This window comes from Dasypus novemcinctus, chromosome 12 (assembly GCF_030445035.2).
Source record: "Dasypus novemcinctus isolate mDasNov1 chromosome 12, mDasNov1.1.hap2, whole genome shotgun sequence".
In the NCBI taxonomy this organism is placed as follows: Eukaryota; Metazoa; Chordata; class Mammalia; order Cingulata; family Dasypodidae; genus Dasypus; species Dasypus novemcinctus.
In genome coordinates this window covers 88765571-88786214 of record NC_080684.1, presented here as the reverse complement: position 1 = coordinate 88786214, position 20644 = coordinate 88765571, and the positions used below count along the sequence as shown (strand labels likewise).

Here is a 20644-nt window from a genome sequence, read left to right as displayed (position 1 = left end):
ATTCAGAGTTCAAACTCCGGCTCCATCATTTTCTAGCTGTGAGGCTTTGGGTAAGTTATTGAACCTCTCTGAGCCTCTTTCGACTCTTTTTTGAGATTTCTTTCTCTCACATGCAAACTTCTGTTTTCTTTCCTGTCTGTGAGTGATAATAGCCCTTATGAATGGAAATCTCCAGAATTACATATTTTTATGTATATATAGTTTTATATATAGTGTTTATTAGAGAAGTTGTGAGCTTACAGTTTTTATATATTTTATTAGAGATAATATGTGTATATAGATTATATATGTATATATTTTTTTAATTAGAGAAGAAGCCTCTAGAAATTGCCTATCTTCTTCACCTGTTAAAGTACCAAATATTTGGGCCTCTGACCTGTTATTGAAAGCATTTTGTTGTTGTTCAAAATGTTTTTCTTTTCTTTTCTCTACTCTAATTAATATTTTTGTAAAACAGTTCTTTTTCTGAGGAGCAGTATTGCAGAGTTAAAACCCAGCCTGGCAAGGAACGGTGGAGTCTAATCCTGGCCCCGCCCCTCCCTGTGGGGGTCAGCACAGTATCTAACTGCTCAGGGGCCTCGACCACCTGGGTCAGTGAAAGCCTGGGCTTACCTCACAGGGCGGCCGTCACAGGTTGAACGTGACCTTCATTGGAAATAGGGTCATTGCAGACGTTAGTTAAGACAAGGTCGCCCTGGAGTAGGTTGGGCCAATGTGACTGGTGTCCTTGAAAAGAGTCTGGCCACCCACAGATGCTGGAGAGGGCGCCCTGTGAGGACAGAGGCGGCGGACCACCACCAGAAGCCAGGAGAGGCAAGGAAGGGTCCGCCCCCGTGCTTAAGGGGCACGGCGTCCTGCCGACATCGTCTTAGCTGACTTCCGGTCTCCAGCACCCTGTTGTTTTAGCCATCCGGCTTGTGGCACTCCGGTACAGCAGGCGCAGGGCGCTGAGGCGGCAGGTGCGGGGCTTACGCTTGGACCAGTTCTTGGCACACACAAGCACTTGAGTGTTTCCTCTCTGTTTGGTTTTACTTGTGGGCATCACAAGAAAAGTCGGGAAAGGGGAGCTTGCATTTTCTGGGCTCTGTTCATAGGAGGGCAAGTCCACGTTCTGGGCATGTGCTACTGTCCTGAGGTTCTTCTGGAAAAGAACGCCCACCTCTCGGGTTCATTTGGGAACTGAATGAGGTCAGGCAGGAAATTGCCTAGAGTGGTGGGCGGCACAGAGTTCAGAGGCCCAGGGCAAAGAGGGTTCGTCATGGTGACGGGACAGTGTGTGCTTAGGAAGCACAGCGCTCGAGATCCCACGTGGGGGCCCCACCCCAGGCTCCCAGGGCCACCTGACTGCACCCACGAGGACCAGCCCTGCCAGGCCCAGTCCTGCTCAGCTGAGCCTGCACTTTTCTTCCCTTCCTTTGCTTACTGGTCCTGGATACCCACGCTGGTAAAGTGCCACCAGATTTGAAAGAAGGTCCCACAAAGTCCCCTTCCAATGGGCAGTTCTCCCACCAGGGCTGGGGTGGGGAGCTTATTAGCCCATCACAGGTGTCAACCTTAAAGGGTGCCAAAATGAAACCCAGGTGGCAAGGTCGTTTTTCCTTTTGTTAATTTCCCCTTGGATGCGGAGGCCTGTGTGGATTCGGGGTGGACGGATGAGGGCCTGAGCGTGGAGGGGCCTTTCTGTCCCTGGCCCCTGCTGTTTGCTCCCCTTGGCAGCGACGGGCCTGCCTGCTGGGTCTCGCTCCTGCTGGTGCAGTGCTCACCTCGGGTCACCGTCCCATCCTTCTGCTCCAGCCGGGGCTCTGAGCTGCTCTCCATGTCTGCGGCTCTGGGAGACACTTTCAAATGTGGAGACCCCTCCTGGCATGGGGCAGGGGATCTGGCTTTACCATCTCCCAGGACAGGCATTTGGAGGCTTCTGCCACGGGTGGGAGGAATACATGGGGCTGGAGCACAGAGAGCCAGCGGGTCACCATCCTTGGCTCAAATCCCGACTCTGTCCCTTTACCTCGGTGGACCTCAGGTGCTGAAACTCGAATTTCCCATACGCATAACTCAGCTCTGTACACGGGTATTAACTAACAGGGTCCCCCCAGCAGCCCAGGAGGTGAGCGCTATTATTATCTGAATCTTACAGGACGGGAAACAGAGGCACCCAGGGACCCAGTGATTGTCCCAGGTCACGTGGCAGCTCATAAACACGGCCTGTAGGGAAGTCCGTACCACTGTGCCCTCATTTCCTTTAACTCCCCTTTATTCCCACTCCCCTTTGGCCCCTCATAGAGCAGCCCCTCTGACGTGTTCAGTGCACACTCTCTGTAGATGTCCTTGTAAGATGTGTAGTGTGGTTTTACAAGCATGTATTTTTAACAGATAGTCATGGGTTATAGGGCTCATTCTGTTTCTTGTTTTTTTTTTCCACTCACATCTATCTATGCCATGGATGCAACCCACAATATTGCTGCATATGTCCTGCATCCGCCACAATTTAGTCATCCAGGCCCCGGGTGAGGGACAACAGGATTGGGTCCAACTTCCCAACACCTCAAATGACAACAGACATTTTTGCACATGTCCCCTTGTGGCTCTGCATGAGAATTTGAAGTTTATGCCCAGGAGCAGAATTGCTGGGACATGGGTACATGGTGCTTAATCTAAAACTGACCAGTGGCCAGTCTCTTCTTCCTCCAGGACAGCCTGGGAATCCCCTCTCCTGCCTCTATGCCCCATTGTTTGGCATTAAAAAGATTTCTGATATCTGCAAATCTTATGGCTGTAAAGTGATCTCCCATTATTTTAATTTGCATTTCTTAATTACTCATGAGTTTGCACATCTGATCAAATCTTATTAAATTTTATCAAGAATAATAACATGTTCAATGTCCTTTGCCTATTTTTCTTTTAGGATTCCTGTTCTTTTCTTGTTGATTGGCCAGAATTCCTTGTCTATCACCTGGGTTCAAGTCCCATGTATTTGAGACATTGAAACTGTCTTCTCCCAATTTTATCATCTATTAGTTTTTCCCACAGTGAGCTTTGTGGCTCAAAACTTCTGATCCAGTCAGACCCACCAAAGTTTTTGTCTTATGGTTTGGGCTTTGAGGCTTCAGTTTAAGCTGCCCTTCCCTACAGTCCTTATCTCTAGGTCACAGAGATATTTTTCCATTTTTACTATGTAAACTTTATGGCTGTAATATGTTCTTTGGTCTTTTATCTATTTGAATGTATCTATTTTATCTATTTGAATGGTAATGCTACATGGTATCAGGTTAATGACTCAGTTTTATAGTTACACATAATAGTGAACAAGTTTTTCCAGCACTATCTGCTAAACCGTTTGGCCTTCCCCTTTGATTTTCAAACGCTGTAACTTTTTAGCTCAGTGGACTTAGTCATTCAAGTGCATAGTTTGTGCTCCAATGAAAACTTACTGTGGCTGGCAGGCAGGAGCGGCAGTCAGCTGTTCACAAGGAAGGACACCAGGGGGCACACTTTCTCTATGGCTTTACATTCACCTCTGCTATCTAATTAGCCAAGTGAGATTGGGCAAGTGACTGAATGACTCTGAACCTCATTTTCTCTCCAGAAAAATGGGTACAGTGTAACTCCAGTTTTGATATTCTTACCAAGATCTTATGTACCGCTGCATGTAAAGTGCCTTTTACATGTAGTTCATTCTTTCTCCTTGTCCACTGCACCCATCTTTTCTCTTTACATTTTTCTCGGGCCTTTTTAAGGTCTTCATTCCCTTAGACACACATACATGCAGGGCTGCCACCCTACCTTACACCAGATGTAATGAAATGCATCCGTTTCCCACATGAAATATATAACTTGTTTACAAACATATGGGAATTGGATCCAGTGCATTTGACTGGTTGAAATAATATTCTGTAATGCAGGCATTTAAAGATTTGCCCATTGCAATTTTGCTGGGCTTGGTGTTCATTTTCCCTTCATATTTTGAAACCTTTTTTAAGGGTCTGAACTTACTTTTTTTTTTTCCCCAGGTTCTGGGGCCAATTCCTGGGGCCTTGTACATGGCAAGCCAGTGCTCAACCACTGAGCCCCCATCAGCTCCCTGAGTTGGTCTTCTCATTTGTTTGTTGTTTTTGTTTGTTTGTTTTTAGGACCTGGCGCCTCCCATGTGGAGAACAAGCACTCATCCATTTGAGCCACATCTGCTCCCTCAAACGTTTTGGTAAACACTAGCCCCTTTTCTCATGGCACTTGGTGGGTAAAACAGCCCTGCCTCCTCGACCTGCAACGCTTACCAATCTTGAGGCTACTAGTAGCCCTCCTGTGTAGACACTGACCCAGCGCCTGGCCTCTCCCTCCTGAGCCCATCTTCCCATCTTCCCACCGGTTCTCTGCCCAGGACCCAACGTGCATCTCCAATCGAGGGCACAGCTTTCTCTGCTAGAGCTGTGGCCAGCAACAAAGGCCCTTATTCTGTCTTTTACTGGCTATCACCTTGGGTGAGTACATTAACCTATCTGTGTCCATTTCCTAATTTGTAAAATGGAACATTTTACGAAATGACACAAGGGCTGTGAGGATTATATAGCAGGAGTCGATATGTTCTTAAAGGCTTGAACACGTTAAGTGCTAAATCCACTTCTGCTATTATTGTAGTTCTGTTCAGGAACGTGGTTTTCTGCCTAGGATATAGGCTAGCGTTTCCAACATTGGCTTGCTCATAAAAATCACCTACAGCATTAGCTTAAAATACAGAGTACCTGGCCCATATTTTGCAGAATCTTATTCTGTTGGTCTGGGATGCTCAAAACCTAGATTCAATATCAATTCTGTAATCTAGGAGTTATACACTGTTATCCAAGGTATGGAATGTCTGAACTTCAGTTTCCTCTTAGATAAAATGGTGACAAGATCTAGCTGGGCATGAGAATTAAAAGAATACAACACCATGCACAATTCCTGGCAGTCTCCCTTCCCTTTCTATCATCCTAGTCACTGTGGCATAAATCCATGGACTGATTTTGTCCTTTCAGCTCAACACAAGTAGGGATATATCACAGGGTATGGCGTTGTGGGTCCTGAATATGAATGAATACATGAATAATTCCCTTCCCAGGGACACCCAGACCTTTTCTCAGTCCAGAGACAAGGAATGCTCCCTCCTGATGGTCCAACAACCTCCACTTCAGCCTGGCTTGAAGGATGCTCATGGGAACAGGTGGTGCATGCCAGGGTAGGTTGGCAGAGGCCAAGGCCATTTATATCATCTCCTGATCCAGTGGTGACCCTTGTGCCAAACTCTGAAAAATACAGTCTCCTTGGTCATCAAGTTTCCAGATGGATATATTGACGACCACCCTCTCCCCTCCTGACAGTCATTTCTCCTTACATTTGTCATTTTGCCTTATGAATTTTACTGCTGTTTGGAGGTTTATGACTACTAGATCTTCTTCACAGGTTATACAATTTTCATTACAAAATATCCCTCTTTGCATATCACACTTTTGGTCTTGAATACCACTTTACCTGATGTTAACACCCTGCCTTCTTTGGTTTGTATTTTCCCAACATATCTTTGCCATATCATTTATTTTTCAATTTTTAAAACTTTTTCTTTAAGAAAGAAGAGAGTGCTATTCATGATACAATTCACAAACCTGTCTTTTTAATTTAGGTGAGTTTCTGATAACATATATAAGGGACTTAATTTTTCCAATCCAAACCAAAAGTCCTTTGACAGAAGAGCTCAGCATTTATTGACCGCTGATGTTTGGTTTAATTGCTTCTATCTTACTTTAGGTTTCGTTGTTTGTTTTTTAAGTTAGGCTTTGCTGTTTCTATCTCTTGCACTTGACACACTTGCTGGGCCATTCGGGTTTTAGTTTTCTTTTTGTTCCACTTGTAATTTGTAAATTCCTTTTATCTGTTTAGCTAAGACTTACCGTCCCATTTTTAATAATTACACTTAAAGTCTCTTTTTTCTATTGTCAGAGGGAAAAAAAACAAAAACAAAACAACACGTTCTCAACTGAAAAAAGTTTTGCCATTGCTCCATACCTTCAACCCAGCTCATGGCCCTGAAATAGGACCTTCAAGATGCTTTTACTCTACCCACCTACCTGTCCCACCTCCCCTCAACACAGTTCTGGGTCTTGTTGCAAGGAATCAGAATTGCATTTCCAAGCTATTATTAAATTTTCCCTTTGTGAATCATGACTCCATCCTAAGACCTTTGCTTTCATGATAAAATCCTCTGATACACAAGTTTTTAATTTTGACGGGGCCCCATTTATTTTTTCTTGCGATGCTTGTGCTTTGGGCATAAAGTCTAAGAAAACACTGCCTAACACAAGGTCCTGGAGATGGCTCATCTGTTTTCTTCTAGTTTTATAGTTCTCATTATTAGGACTTTGATCCATTTTTTAGTTGAATTTTGTATATGGTGTGAGGTAAGGGTCCCCCTTCATTCTTTAGCATATGGACATTCTGTTTCCCCAGCACCATTGTTGAAGAGACTATTCTTTTCCCAATTGAGAGGACATGGCACACTGACCAAAATCAGATGGCCATAAATGTTGACAGTTGATCTTTAAACTCTCAATTCCATTCCACTGGTCTTTAGTCTGCCAGAACCATGTTGTTTTATTACTGTGGCTTTGTAATAAATTTTAAGATCAGGAAGTATGAGTCCTCAAATTTCATTCTTTTTCAAAGATGTCTTTGACTATTCAGGGTCTCTCATATAAATTTTTTTTTTATCCCCCCCTCCCCCTTGTGGCTTTTTGCATGCTATCTGCTCTGTGTCCATTCACTGTGCATTCTTCTGTGTCTGTATTTCCCCCCCTCCCCCTGAGGCTTGCTTGCTGTCTGCTGTGTCCATTCGCTGCACGCTCTTCTGGGTTTTTTTTGCTTGTCTCCCTTTTTTTTGTTGCTGTGTCACCTTGCTGAGTTGGCTCTCCGCGGCGCCTGCAGGATGGGCGGCTCTCCGCAGCATGCGGACAAGCCTGCCTTCACAAGGAGGCCACAGAACGTGAACCCAGGGCCTCCCATGTGGTAGATGGGAGTCCAACTGATTGAGCCACAGCAGCTTCCCTCTCATATAAATTTGATAATTGGCTTTTCCATTTCTACAAAAAAGTTTGTTGGAATTTTGATTAAGATCACCTTGAATTTGTAAATCACTTTGGTTCTTTTAGTTGCTATTGTAAATAGAACTTTTAAATTTTCCTCTTTGATTGTTCATTACTACTGTTAAGGAACACCATTGATTTTTGTGTGTTGATCTTTTTAGAGTCCTCAATGGTCTCCTAGTTCTGTATGTCTGAAAATGTGATGGGCATATTCCTGTTCCCCTAGCCTTCTGTCAATACTCCAAGCTGCCTGCCAAGTTTTTTTGAAAACTTATTTGAATGAACTATCAAGTAGGTAACAAATATTCAAGTTCACCACTTAATTTAAGAAACCTCTAAGTCATGTGTGCCCCTTTCCAATCTGCTCCTCTAACCCATCATAGGTTTTATTTTTTGATAAATTTTATATCCATCCTTTTGAGTATTTATTCTCTTGCATTCTCTTATGGCTTCAGCCCATTTGAATCCCTTAACACTCTATTGCTTAGTTTTGTCCATTTTATGCCTTTAATGGGATTATATCGTACATTTCCCTTTGTGGCTTTTTTTTAAGATTAAAAAAAATTTATTTCTCTTCCCTTGCATCCCCCCCCCCCCCCGCCCAGTTGTCTGCTCTCTGTGTCCATTTGCTGTGTGTTCTTCTGAGATTACTTCTATCCTTATCAGTGGCACCGGGAATCTGTTTCTTTGTGTTGCGTCATCTTGTTGTGTCAGCTCTCCATGTGTGCAGCACTATTCCTGGGTGGCTCTCCTTATGGAGGGCACTCCTTGCGTGTGGGGCTCCCCTACGTGGGGGACACCCCTGTGTGGCACGGCACTTCTTGCGCACATCAGCACTGCGCATAGTCCAGCTCCACACGGGTCAAGGAGGCCCGGGGTTTGAACTGCAGACCTCCCACATCGCCCTAACCACTGGGCCAAGTCCACTTCCCTCCTTTGTGGCTTTTTACTCAACACTATGTTTCTTAGAGCAATTCATTTTGTTTTACACATTCTCCTGTTAGTCTTCCATTATATGGGTACAAGGTAATTAATTCATCCAGCTTGTAACAATGGGTATTTGGGTTGTTTCCAGGATTTTTTCCTCTTTACTATGACCATTTCCTGTTCACGTTGTTTGCTTCATAGATGTACGGGAATTGTGTTGGGCATATGCCTAAGAGTGGAATAGCTGGATCAAGGGTATGCACATGTTTAACTCTGCTCCATATCTTTGTCTACATCTGATACTGATTAAAATTTGCAATATAGTGGGTCTGAACTGGCATCACATTATAATTTGCTTTCATTGGTGAGGCTGACCATTTTTACGTTTTCAACATTAAGAGCTCCTCTTCAGTAACAAACAGACCTTTCTACTTCCACTAATATCTGAAATCAAAGGTTCTAGATATAATAGGAAGAGATTAACAAGCTTCCTACTGGCCACCTCTGATAGGTCCAAGTGGCATGGCTCTATTTGACAATGCAATTGCATGAATCTTTTTTGTTACTGGGGCCAGAAATTGAACCCAGGACCTCATATGTAGGAAGCTGGCGCTAAACAATTGAGTAACATCGGCTCCCCTGAGTTTTTTCATTTGTCTTGTTTTTGTATTTTCTAGGTGCTGGGAACTGAACATGGGAAGCAGGTGCTCAATCACTTGAGCTACATCCATTCCCTGCATGAATCTTTTAACCACCTCCATAATGCCAGGCCTTGCGCTTGAAGCTATGGGGCACACAGAGATGAAGGACCCGTATTAACCCCGGGTATTGGTTCTTCTGAGGGCTACAGAGACCCGCAGGTTCTATGGTCATGGCAGAGTTAGTGCCATGTCAGTTGACCCTACCTTGGAGTTTGTTTCTGTGTGATGGAGCTGGACCCAGATGTGATCTTTGTTCACAATCCTCTCCTGTTACTTTTACCGGAACTGTAGTTGGTACTGGGGTTTAATTTATATCCAGGGGACCTGAATCTCTGGACTGACCATGTGATAGCCAGGCCCTGAGCCTCAACTGGTTTATTGGACTTACCCCACTCAGCTAACATGGAGTTCAAGAATGTCAACCACCACACCAGGGAGCCAAGAGTGCCTACAACTGAAAGCAGGATTGCATCCAGCATCCATGTGGAATCTAAGCCCCCCCTCTTGATATAGATGTGGAGTGGACACAACCATTCCAAGGTCCACAGGATGGAGGAATAGAGTATGGATTAAAGTGGACTTACTGATATTCTATTCATGAACTATTGTGATTAGTAATTGAAGAAAATGTAGCATTGGTGTGGAGAATGTGGCCATGGTGGCTGCTGGGGGTAGGGAGTAGGAGGAAGAGATGAGATGTGGGGGTGTTTTTGGGACTTGGAGTTGTCCTGGGTGGTGCTGCAGGGAGTTATTGGACATTTTATGTCCTCCCATGGCCCACTGGATGGACTGTGGGAGAGTGTGGGCTATGATGTGGACCACTGACCATGAGGTACAGTGGTGCTCAGAGATGTATTCACCAAGTGCAATGAATGTCTCATGAAGATGGAGATTGTTGTTATGAGGGGAAGTGGGGGGTATATGGGGACCTAATATTTTTTTAATGTAATATTCAAGTAAATAAAGACAAAAAAAAAAAAGCCTAACACACACACACACACAAAAGGATCCGTATTGTCTGACAGTGGAGACAGATGCATATACTAGTCAGTATATAGAGTAACTTAAAGTGCTCTGGAGAAAACAGTACTTTGGAGACTAGGTAGAGAAAATCGTAGCTAGAGGGACACTAGAGCAGGTGACTTTTCAGGGAAGCAAGGGTGGTATGCATTTGGGACAGAAAGCAGGTGTGGTCATAAGGAAAGCAGAGGTCAAAGCAGCAGGTGATGGGCTGTCTGGTCAGTGATTAAGATCCTTATTTATCTAACCACGAAGGCTCGAGGCGAAGTATTAGCAATAAAACCCTGGCTACAGTGTGGAAGAAAACTGACAGTGGAAGAGACGAGTTAGGAAGGGCATTAAACTCTCAGACAAGGTATTTATTGACACTCACAGCACCTCTCAATGGCATGTATAAAATGTTAAGTTCCAAGAACTGACTCAGCCACCCTGAAAGCTCCCACTTGTCAAAGGAAGTAGTGGTGGCAAGGTGACTAAAAGACTGGGTCTTTGAAGTCAAAGACCAAGCTCTTTGGATTAAAAAATGGTTACATCACTAACTAGCTCTGTAGTCCTAAGCAAGTGACACTCAGAGCCTGTAAATGGGTACAAGAGCAGCTTCTTTATAGGTTAGTTCTAAGGATTAAGCACCCAGTGTGTGGAAGACAGTGCTGGCACATGCTGTAGTAAAGATGCAAATGTCACCTGTTACTGTTAGCACTCTATAATTACTAAAGATGGAAAGAAAACATATTTTGAGAAGATTTTTGGCAAAGAATGAACACAAAATAAGAATTTCTGTTTGATAATGCAGAAGAAAATTAAGTGCATGTGAATAATCTGAGCATGACAACATTTATTAAACATTTACTATGTGCCTGGGACTGCCAGGGGCTGCAGAAATGCAGATGACTGTGGACCAGTCTATATTCAAAGCGTGCTCAGTCCAGGAAGGAAGGCAGACTTATGGAACCTCAAAGTGATGCATGGGGAAATAATAGACACATGCAGTTATAGACATGCAAAGTCCTGAGGTTCCCAGAATGAGGTATAATGGAATGGGGACCAGTATTGCCATCCTGAACGCCAAGGCTGACAGGTCAAATCAGAATAAGTAAAAAAACTGAATCTGAAAAGCCAACATCTCTATTTTTTTATTTTTTAAATTTTATTTCTCTCCCCTTCCCCTGCCCCCCCCCCGCCACAATTGTCTGTTCTCTCTGTTCATTTGCTGCCTGTTCTTCTTTTTGTCCGCTTCTGCTGTTGTCAGCGGTATGGGAATCTGTGTTTCTTTTTGTTGCATCATCTTGCTGCATCAGCTCTCTGTGTGTGCAGCACCATTCTTGGGGAGGCTGCACTTTCTTTCGCTCTGGGCGGCTCTCCTTATGGGACGCATTCCTTGCGCGTGGGGCTCCCCTACACGGGGGACACCCCTGCGTGGCATGGCACTTCTTGTGCGCATCAGCACTGCGCGTAGGCCAGCTCCACACGGGTCAAGGAGGCCCGGGGTTTGAACCGCGGACCTCCCATGTGGTAGATGGACACCCTATCCACTGGGCCAAGTCCGCTTCCCCCAACACCTCTAAAACATTAACCTCAGGAGATACCAACCAGGCCTTATAGCAGCACTGAGGCTTACTCAGCAGCTGGTTATTATCTTCAATGCTAAACCTTTTCTGAAGTCTATTTGGCACCCATGCAAAGAACTCCAAGACATCATTCAGTAAAAAGGGACACAAGATGATATTAATACCTTTTAATATTTCACATTGTTTTCCAGAACACTGCAGGAAAAAAAAAGTACATAGAATTTGGTGTACGTTTTGGTACTTGGGCCAATTTTAGAATCTAAACAGAACAAGTCTAAAAAGTATAATCCTTCTTTTACCATATGTGGGGGTGAAATAGTCCATTCTACTGAGAAGAAGGAATCACAACATGATTTTAGGCACAATCATCTCACACTTCCCCTTGTTCTAATTTTAGGGATCTGCAGCCTTGGAGAAAAAACCAACAAAAAATAAATAAAATTTAACACAGTCACAACTGCCTCAATTCCCTTCTACTTTTTCCCTCTTCCCATTTTATTCACATAACCAGATGAGGAGGATGTAAGGCAGAGCCTTGTGGGACAGGGCCAGGTGCTCTGCTGACTAAATGCCAGGCAGACACATGAGTTCCTGAAGTGGCCCAGAAATGTGCTTTGAAACAACCACTCAATGCCATGGCTGTGAAATACAGGGAGTGGGGGATGGGGTGGGAGAGGATGCTTGGTGCCTGATATCCACAGCACATGTTCAAACAACACATACAGTGAGAAAAGAGTCTAAAATTCTCAGTGAGGACATTTACACAAACACATAACACCAAGCAGTTAACACCACTTTGCAATAATACAAGTTGGAATGCTAACAATGTATAAACTCATCTACCAAAAATTCCTCCAGGTACAGTTGTTCATTCAACAGAAAACGTAAAAACTGGTTTTTAAATGAAAATCCTTCATATCCACCTGTGTTCAAAAAAATAACTTATGATATTAACAACTTCCTTTTTAAAAAAAATTACCACAAAAGATTAAATCCTAAGTGTATAAAGATCTATTTTCCTATGAATGCAGTTCTTAGGAAGGGATAAATACACGAAACGTGTGAAAAAGCAGTGACATTCTGTGCTGGTAGCTTAAAGCAAAAGCTACCCAAAAAAGGTTTTAGAGAAGTGTTTTTCACTGCAAAAAGATCTCTGTTCACTTAGACTAAGACAAGATAAACTAAACAGAGTAAGACATTGACTGTTTTTCCCATTTAAGGTGAGCATCTGCCTCCAAGATGAAGAATGGTGGAAATCATACTAGGTTACCAAGTCACCTGTTCTATGCTGTTCTTCCTTTGCAATGGAGTACTGACTCAAACAGAAAACATGTCCCTTCCTAACCAGAACTTAAAATAATATTAATCATAAAAAAATAAAATTAAATTATAATAATCAGTAATGTAGCACAGGGGGACAAACTTGGTAGGGGCCAATCATAGATATACTTGTTTGGGTGCATATAACTCATTAAAAAATGAGACACTGGTAACCAGGTCAGTAAAGTCAACAGTACATTTGAATCCCCAGAAGCACATAAGAGAATAGACCTCTCTTTCGTGGGACAAACCTATATACTCCAAAATGAGCCAAAGACTTGCTTCTTAGAAGAAGACACCTTACTTGGATGCTCTGGCCAGAACTTGCTTTTGGACAAAAATCAACTGCTAACATTTCTCATCTCTAGTATCATTAGTATCATTGAGAGAAAAGGAAAAAAATCAACTTCAGAAAGCTTAACAATGAGAATAAAGCAAACCCACAAAGGAAAGATCATGCTAAAACTGATTCAACAGCTGTTCCATCACTGCCCACCCACATGGGTTTGAGACCGGTGACATCATGGATGCATATCAAATATGCACTGCCAATCAGATTTGAGTCCATTAAAGTGACCCCAGTGTGATGCTGACTGCCTTCTATTCACCACCTCCTACCCAGGAGATCCAAGGGGGCTTTGGCTGGTGGTAAGGGGCCAAGAGCCCAATAACCTTTCTGAAAACTGTGCCTTGGATTTGGGCAAGGAAACAAAACTCAGTGGCTTGGATTCTTGGCAACAGCATCCACACCGGGGCTTAACCTCAGCAGCCAGCCTGGAGGATGCTTCCCCCAGAGCGTTTAGTCACCGACAGGGTTGTGAATACCTGCAGAGGAGAAAGCATGACAGTTTCAGAAACTTGAGAGAAGCTTAGAGAACACAATACATTGAAGAATGACTTAGGTGATGACTTAAATGAATAAAACAGGTAAGTAACATGACCAAGGATATTCTCTATATCCTCTCCGGGGGGGCGGGGGGGGGGAGGGCGGGGGAGGAGGAGGCAGGGTGCAATGGATGTTTTAAAATCAAGGTGAAAGAGAAAAAATTAGGTTATATCTAATGAAGAACTTCATTAGCAAAAATGTGATCACAATACTTCATTTCTGTAATTCACCCATGTGGATACACATAGCTCTAATTCTTCCATTTTTTCTAATATTCAATTACTATAGTCTATACACATGTGTATGTATACCCTATAATATACCATACCATATACAGCACAGTAATACATACTATGTACTGAAGTAGTCAATTCTTCTAATAGTGACTATATTATGAACTACATGTCCAGGCTTCTTTCTTTTGCTAGCCCATCCAGTCTATTGCTGATAGTTTTGCAATATTTTGCTATTTGTAATGTGCTATGACATTTCAGTACATCTCTACACAAACAGAACTGAAGTATAACTGCTAGGGTGGAAGGCAGGCACAACTCTGACTTGACTGGTTTTCCAAGGTGCTCTTGTAAACATTGAGTGGTTGTTGGACTCTTAGAACCCTAGCAACTTTAGACAGCTTCTACTTGTTACTGCTCTATATTACTATACATAAAAAGAATGTTTTTCAATCTTTAGCTAAAAAACACCTATTAATATTGATTAAAATGTCTAGAAATGATATACTGATTCTAATTTGGCAGATTTAGGGTAGAGCCCAGGAATCCCATTTTTATAAATATACATTAACTGAGTCCCCCCAAAAAGATATGTTCAAGTCCTAATCCCCTGTCCTGTGAATGTGACCTTATTTGGAATTAGGTTCTTTTTAGATGTTCTACTGAGATGAGGTCACACTGGATTAGGGTGAGGCCAATTCAAAGACTGGTGTTCTTCTAAGAGAGAGAGAAGTGGACACAGACAACAGAGAGAACATCATGTGCCCACCAAGGCAGAGACTGAGGCCTAAGGAATGCTGGCAATGCACCCAAAGCTAGTAAGAGGCAAGGAAGGATACCCCCCTACAGATTTTGGACTTCTAGCCTTCAAAACTGTTAGGCGATGTATTTCTGTTGATTTAAGCCATTCAGTTTGTGGTACTTCAAGGCAGACCTAGCACACAGAGATGAATTCCAAGTGAATCTATATAGGATTAATTTCTTGATGAAATACCGGTGTAGGCAAAATCCAAAGCCCAAAAGTCTACTGCATGGTAAACTAAACATCACTTATTTTTGTAGTTAACCAAATAGGAAACCTACAGAAAAGATTAAAAAAAAAAAAAACTTCTCCATTAAAAAAGATTTTCATTCCTGGCCATGATGGAGTAATTGGTATTGAATTAGTTCTCCCCCTTAAACAACCAGAAACTGGACAAATATATGAAACAACTATTTTAGATACTGGACAAGAGACAGTGCACTTTGATCCCCAAAAGGCCTGGTTTTCTACCTGCATACATTCATCAGACCGTGGAGCAGGGAGAGAAAACCCAAGAAATACACATATCTCACTCACCTGAGACAGACTGGAGATCAGGAAGGCCGAGGAGGCAGGAATTTGAGGAGCAGCATACCTGAGAGGAGAGCTATCTAGAGAAAAGGGCTCCAGAAATCTACAAACAGAAGGTACCTCTAGAGAGCCCCTGGCTGAATTCTAAGCTGTGCCTGCTTAGGAGTCAGGAACCCAAGAGGCTAGGAATGACCAGAACTCACACTGAACTGGGAAATGTTCCAGTTTCGACCAACTGGAGTCTAGAGGCCTCACTGAGCATCTGGGACAGTCAAGTAGAGATCCCAGAAAACCATGCCTGAAAAGCAGGGCCAAGCACCGCTAGCCCCAGGTAAAGGGTACTTAAGATGACTCTAATAAATGAGGCTTAAAAACAATTCTCAAAAGGATCAAACTGATCCAAAGAGAAATTAACTGCCAGTCAAAAAAAAAAAAGTCATTAAAGGAAGACAAGAAAACTCAGGTAATTCAGCACAACTCCAAAGTTGTGAAAGAAAAAAAAAAAACAATGAAACCTGTTAACCTAGAATTCTATAGCCCAAAAAGCCATTCTTCTAAGATGGCAAAATTATTTCAGACAAATAAAATCTGAGAGAACCTGTCACTAGCAGACCTATACTATAAAAAAAAAAAGTTAAAGGAAATTCTTTGGCTAAAGAAAAACTGGTAACAAGGTTATGATGACACATTATCCTACAAAGGGAAAACAGTTCATTATCACCCATCTACCATTCCCCGCCCCTTAGAAGTCCTTCCTTTATCACTCAAGGCAGGAGTTAGTCCCACCCTTCCTGCCAAGTTGAGCATTGGATCCCAACTTCTCATTGTTATTGTTTCATAAATATCACCACTGTCCATTGCTTTCTTAACTCTCTCCCCTTTAGATACTTTCATAGTGATCTCAGTCAGTCAACAAGTCCCTATAAGCAGATCTCTCCAGCCACTGTCTCTCTCCTGAATTATTCACCAGTAAGACCTAACCAACACTGCTTCTTAGATGATACTTCAAACTTTTACCATGTCCAATACAGAACCCTTTATCTTTACCTCTATTCTATGAATGGCATCATACCAACTGGCTGTCCAGATCACACATTTAGAATTTCTTCTATCTCCATACTGCTGATAAGTAGTCAATTATTAAGTCATATTTATTTTGCTTCCTTTCTGCCAAACCTGGACTCTCCTTGTCTTAACCCTAATACTACCTTAGTTCACGTCTTTAAAATCCTTTAAACTACTGTGTTAGATTTTTGTTCCTGTACAAAATACTTGATGCCTTTGCCTCCCTGTGATGACTTTTCTTATGGACCACATGTTATACATTATGGCCCTGTTGGATACAGATGTGGGCCATGGAACTTGCTTTAGCCAAAGACACATGTGGAAGTGGGGTGCAGCACTTGAACCACAGGGTGTATTTCCCAAATCTCCATTCCCTCTTCCATTTGGCCAGCAATGCTTTGGGAAGAGGCTGTTCCATCCACCTGGTTCTGGAGGGAAGATGGCATGGAGCTGACCCACCATGAAGGCCACATAACACCATCAAGAGATAAAACTTTCACTTTTATTCGTGAAAGACCAAATGAAAACAAAAAACATCATCCTAACTGTCCAGGCAAAAGAATATCAAACAAAGGGCTCTAAAGTCCAATCAAATGAATTTAGAAAGGTATTTGTTTACCAGGTGCAGTTACAACTTCCAATTCAAAACTTTTTGGTCACACTAAGTAAGCTTATTTTCAAAAGGCCATATTCTTCTTTTTTTAAAATTAATTTATTTTTTCTTTCAAATGTTACATTAAAAAAATATGAGGTCCCCATATACCCCCCCACCCCACCCACGCCACCCCTCCCACATCAACAAACTTTTCCATCATTGTGGCACATTAAAAGGCCATATTCTATTTTAAGCAAAATTAAGCTGGAGGGGTAACACTTTGTAGAGTCCATTTGTTCTACTTTACCCAGGCATGCTTTCTCAAGTCTTTAAGTGTCGTACTAAGATTGAAAGCCACAGATTATTTGGGAAGAGCCCCCAAAGGAAGCAAGACTCTGAGAGCTATCCTTACTAGTACACATGTCAGACACCTGGGAAACTTTTTAGTCATCTGCCTCCTTTATTGATACCTGAAAAACAAGTGGTTTCCTGGTTTTTAACCCAAGATGGAAAGAGCACAAGAAAGCAAGGCCCACTCTCACAGCCAAACTCAGCGTGTAGATGTGATGCATTCCCCCCAGCGTGGGACACGACACCTGGGGATGAGCCTCCCTGGCACCGAGGGATCACTACCACATACCAGCTGAAGAAGCAACTAGAAAATGACCTTGAATTAAAGATTCAATGCGGAACAGCAGAATATACCTATCTACATATAATAACATGACTTCGGGAAGTGGTTTGACCTAATGTAAGGGGGAAATGGAAAGGAGAAATGAGATTATAAGGCTGTGAGTCTCTAAAAAAGAGTCTGGAGGTTGTCAGAAGGAATACCCCTATGTACAACTGAACAGAGTCTAAGAGACAGATAAGGTAGATACAACCCCAGGTATTGGTTCTTTTGAGGGATAAAGAGACCCACGGGTTCTATGGTCATGGCAGAAGGGGTTCACTGCCATGACAGATGGCCCTTCTTTGGAGCTGGTGTTTCTGCGTGATGGAAATGGACTCAGAGGGGATCTCTTTTCACAAGACTTGCATGCTACTTTATTGGAATTGTAGTTGGTGCTGGGTTTAAGATATATGTAGGGGATTTGAATCTCTGGACTGATAATATGACACCCAGGCCCAGAGCCTCAACAGACTTCAGCTCCTACACTTTGACTTACTGGACTTACTCCACTCAGCTAACATGGAGTTGAAGAAGGTCAACCACCACAACATGGAGCCTAGAGTGTCTACAACTAGAAGCGGGAAGAGTGCATCCAGTACCCATGTGGAATCTAAGCCCTCACTTGACATAGATGTGCAATGGACACAACCAATCCAATGTCCACAGAGAAAATGTGGAATGGGTGTGGGAACGGTAGCCATGGGGGCTGCTGGGTGTGGGGAACGGGAGGAAGAGATGAGATGTGGAGGCGTTTTCAGGACGTGGAGTTGTCCTGGATAGTGCTTCACGGACAGTCACGGGACACTGTAGATCCCCCCAGGGCCCACTGGATGGAACGTGAGAGAGTCTGGGCTATGATGTGGACCATTGACTATGGGGTGCAGTGATGCTCAGAGATGAACTTACCAGGTGCAATGGATGTATCACGATGATGGGAGAGAGTGTTGCTGTGGGGGGAGTGGGGGGCGGGGGCGGTGGGGTTGAATGGGACCTCATATATATTTTTTTAATGTAATTAAAAAATAATAATAATAATAAATAAATATTAAAAAAAAAAAAGAAAGCAAGGCCCCTCTGACTTATACAGTTCAAAGCAAAAGGAACTGCCATTAAAAAAAAGCAAAACAAAAAACCACTTTTGAATAAAAAGGAAAAACACTATAGTATAAGTGGGGGAAATATTGAGAAAAGCCCTAGGTCTATCTTAGCCTTAGAGCTCAGCCCAAAGACCAGGGGCTGTCTTTGTTGTTGTTTTTTTTTTCAGATGCCAGGGATTGAACTTGGGGCCTTGTAACATAGAAAAGCAGGTACTCAACCACTGAGCTACATCCACTCTCGAATGACAGTCTTTTTTTGCTCTCTAAACCAGTAACACAACCAGTACTTCAAAAAAAAAATTAAAAAAACAAACAAACAAAAAAAAAAAACCAGGTGGCAGACTTGGCCCAGTGGTTAGGGCGTCCGTCTACCACATGGGAGGTCCGTGGTTCAAACCCTGGGCCTCCATGGCCCATGTGAGCTGGCCCATGCGCAGTGCTGATGCGCGCAAGGAGTGCCCTGCCATGCAGGGGTGTCCCCCGCGAAGGGGAGCCCCACGTGCAAGCAGTGCGCCCCGTAAGGAGAGCCAACCAGCGCGAAACAAAGTGCAGCCGGCCCAGAAATGGCGCCGCACACACGGAGAGCTGACACAAGATGACTCAACAAAAAGAAAATAGATTCCTGTGCCGCTGACAACAGCAGAAGCCGACAAAGACGATGCAGCAAATGAACACAGAGAACAGACAACCGGGGTGGGGGGGGGAAGGAGAGAAAAATAAATAAACAAATCTTTTTAAAAAAGAAAATAAAATTTATTAAAAACAAAAATAAAAAACCAGACCCAAGTATGAATGACCAGTAGCTCCAACATATAAAATATGAACCCAGAAGAAATATACAATTCACACTCTAAAATTAATAATTGTAAGGAGTTTCATCTTTGCTAGCAAAGATACATAATATTATAGAAATAGTTATGCTTTTTACTTACTACAGAAATATATATACACTGAATTTTGCAACATTTTCATTAGCTCTCAAATTCAATGCTGATGACACTGTAAATTAGTACAACTCTTGAAAAGCAAGGAAATTCCTTTGTTTCAAAAAAATGTGTGACTGTGGATGAAGACAGGAAGACAATGTGCAATAATGAAAATGCTGGGTTAGGATGAAGATATTAAGGGCAATTTAAATTATAAACAAGCTTTCTTTTTAAAGAAAAATAAAGTGCCAGGGAATACATTTAAAGACATTTCAGGTTGATGAATTTGCCAGCTGAAGTTCTATTTCTCAAAAATTAATTTAGAAACAGAAGATATGGGAGGATTTGGAGAAAAAATTTCCCATCAAAAATGAAAACAGCTGGGCAGCCGATGTGGCTCAGTGGTTGAAAGCCAGCTTCCCACATACAAGGTTCTGGGTTTAATCCCCAGACCCAGTTCCTAAAAAAAAAAAAAAAAAAAAAAAAAAAAAAAGGAACCAAACTGCTATTGTTGAACAGTCGAAATGAAAAAATTAATAGGATCAAAATTTTTAACGAAGATTTATTTGCACTCAGTTGCTTTAGAATTTTCATAAAAGCAAAATTTTAAAAAATGAGCATGGAGGCTGCACTTTCATCCTCTTATTTCTCAACACATGTTAACAGTTACAAAAAGACGAAGTGCACCTGAACGCTTTCAACTCATGTATTCATATCTGCCCAATACCCCTAGCCTCACATACCTCTTGTAAGACTGTGATTATATGGACTATTAAAAATAAATAAACAGAAAAAAACTTTTTGATGTTCGGCACTAAAAATTCTTTTTAAAGCCATTTCAATGGGGTCTTTTCCAATGGTCTTATGCTAGTTATAGTTCCCTGAGAAATTAACTTGACTAGTAGAAATTACTACTCCAATTATGAGTTATCAGTTCGCTATTCACTTACTGCCGCTCAGATGTCCAGAATAAATTATCACGATACTGTCGTCACAATGAATAATGCTAATGCATTACTGTGTTCCAGCTATTAATCATATCTACACCAAAACAAGAGTAGTCTCTCCTCCTCTTACAGCAATTCCAGAAGGAAACTCTTTGGAAACTATTTTGCTCCAAAGAACACTGTCTTAGCTGAGGAATTTGTCAACCTGGAATTATTCCACAGAGCCAAAGGCTACTCTCAATTG

At 42.5% G+C, this 20644-nt stretch overlaps 1 protein-coding gene across 10 annotated transcripts in view; it reads right to left on the bottom strand.

The window, feature by feature from the left end:
- Positions 1 to 11477: 11477 nt before the first annotated feature.
- The window catches only part of TXNRD1 (thioredoxin reductase 1), a 120596-nt gene continuing 111429 nt past the window's right edge, over positions 11478 to 20644 (bottom strand). For all 10 annotated transcript variants that reach the window (XM_071219039.1, XM_058308654.1, XM_058308655.2 and 7 more), the window contains one exon: positions 11478 to 13470. In XM_071219039.1, coding sequence (XP_071075140.1) covers positions 13408 to 13470 — 63 coding nt within the window. In that variant the 3' untranslated portion in view covers positions 11478 to 13407. The remainder of the gene's footprint in view (positions 13471 to 20644) is intronic.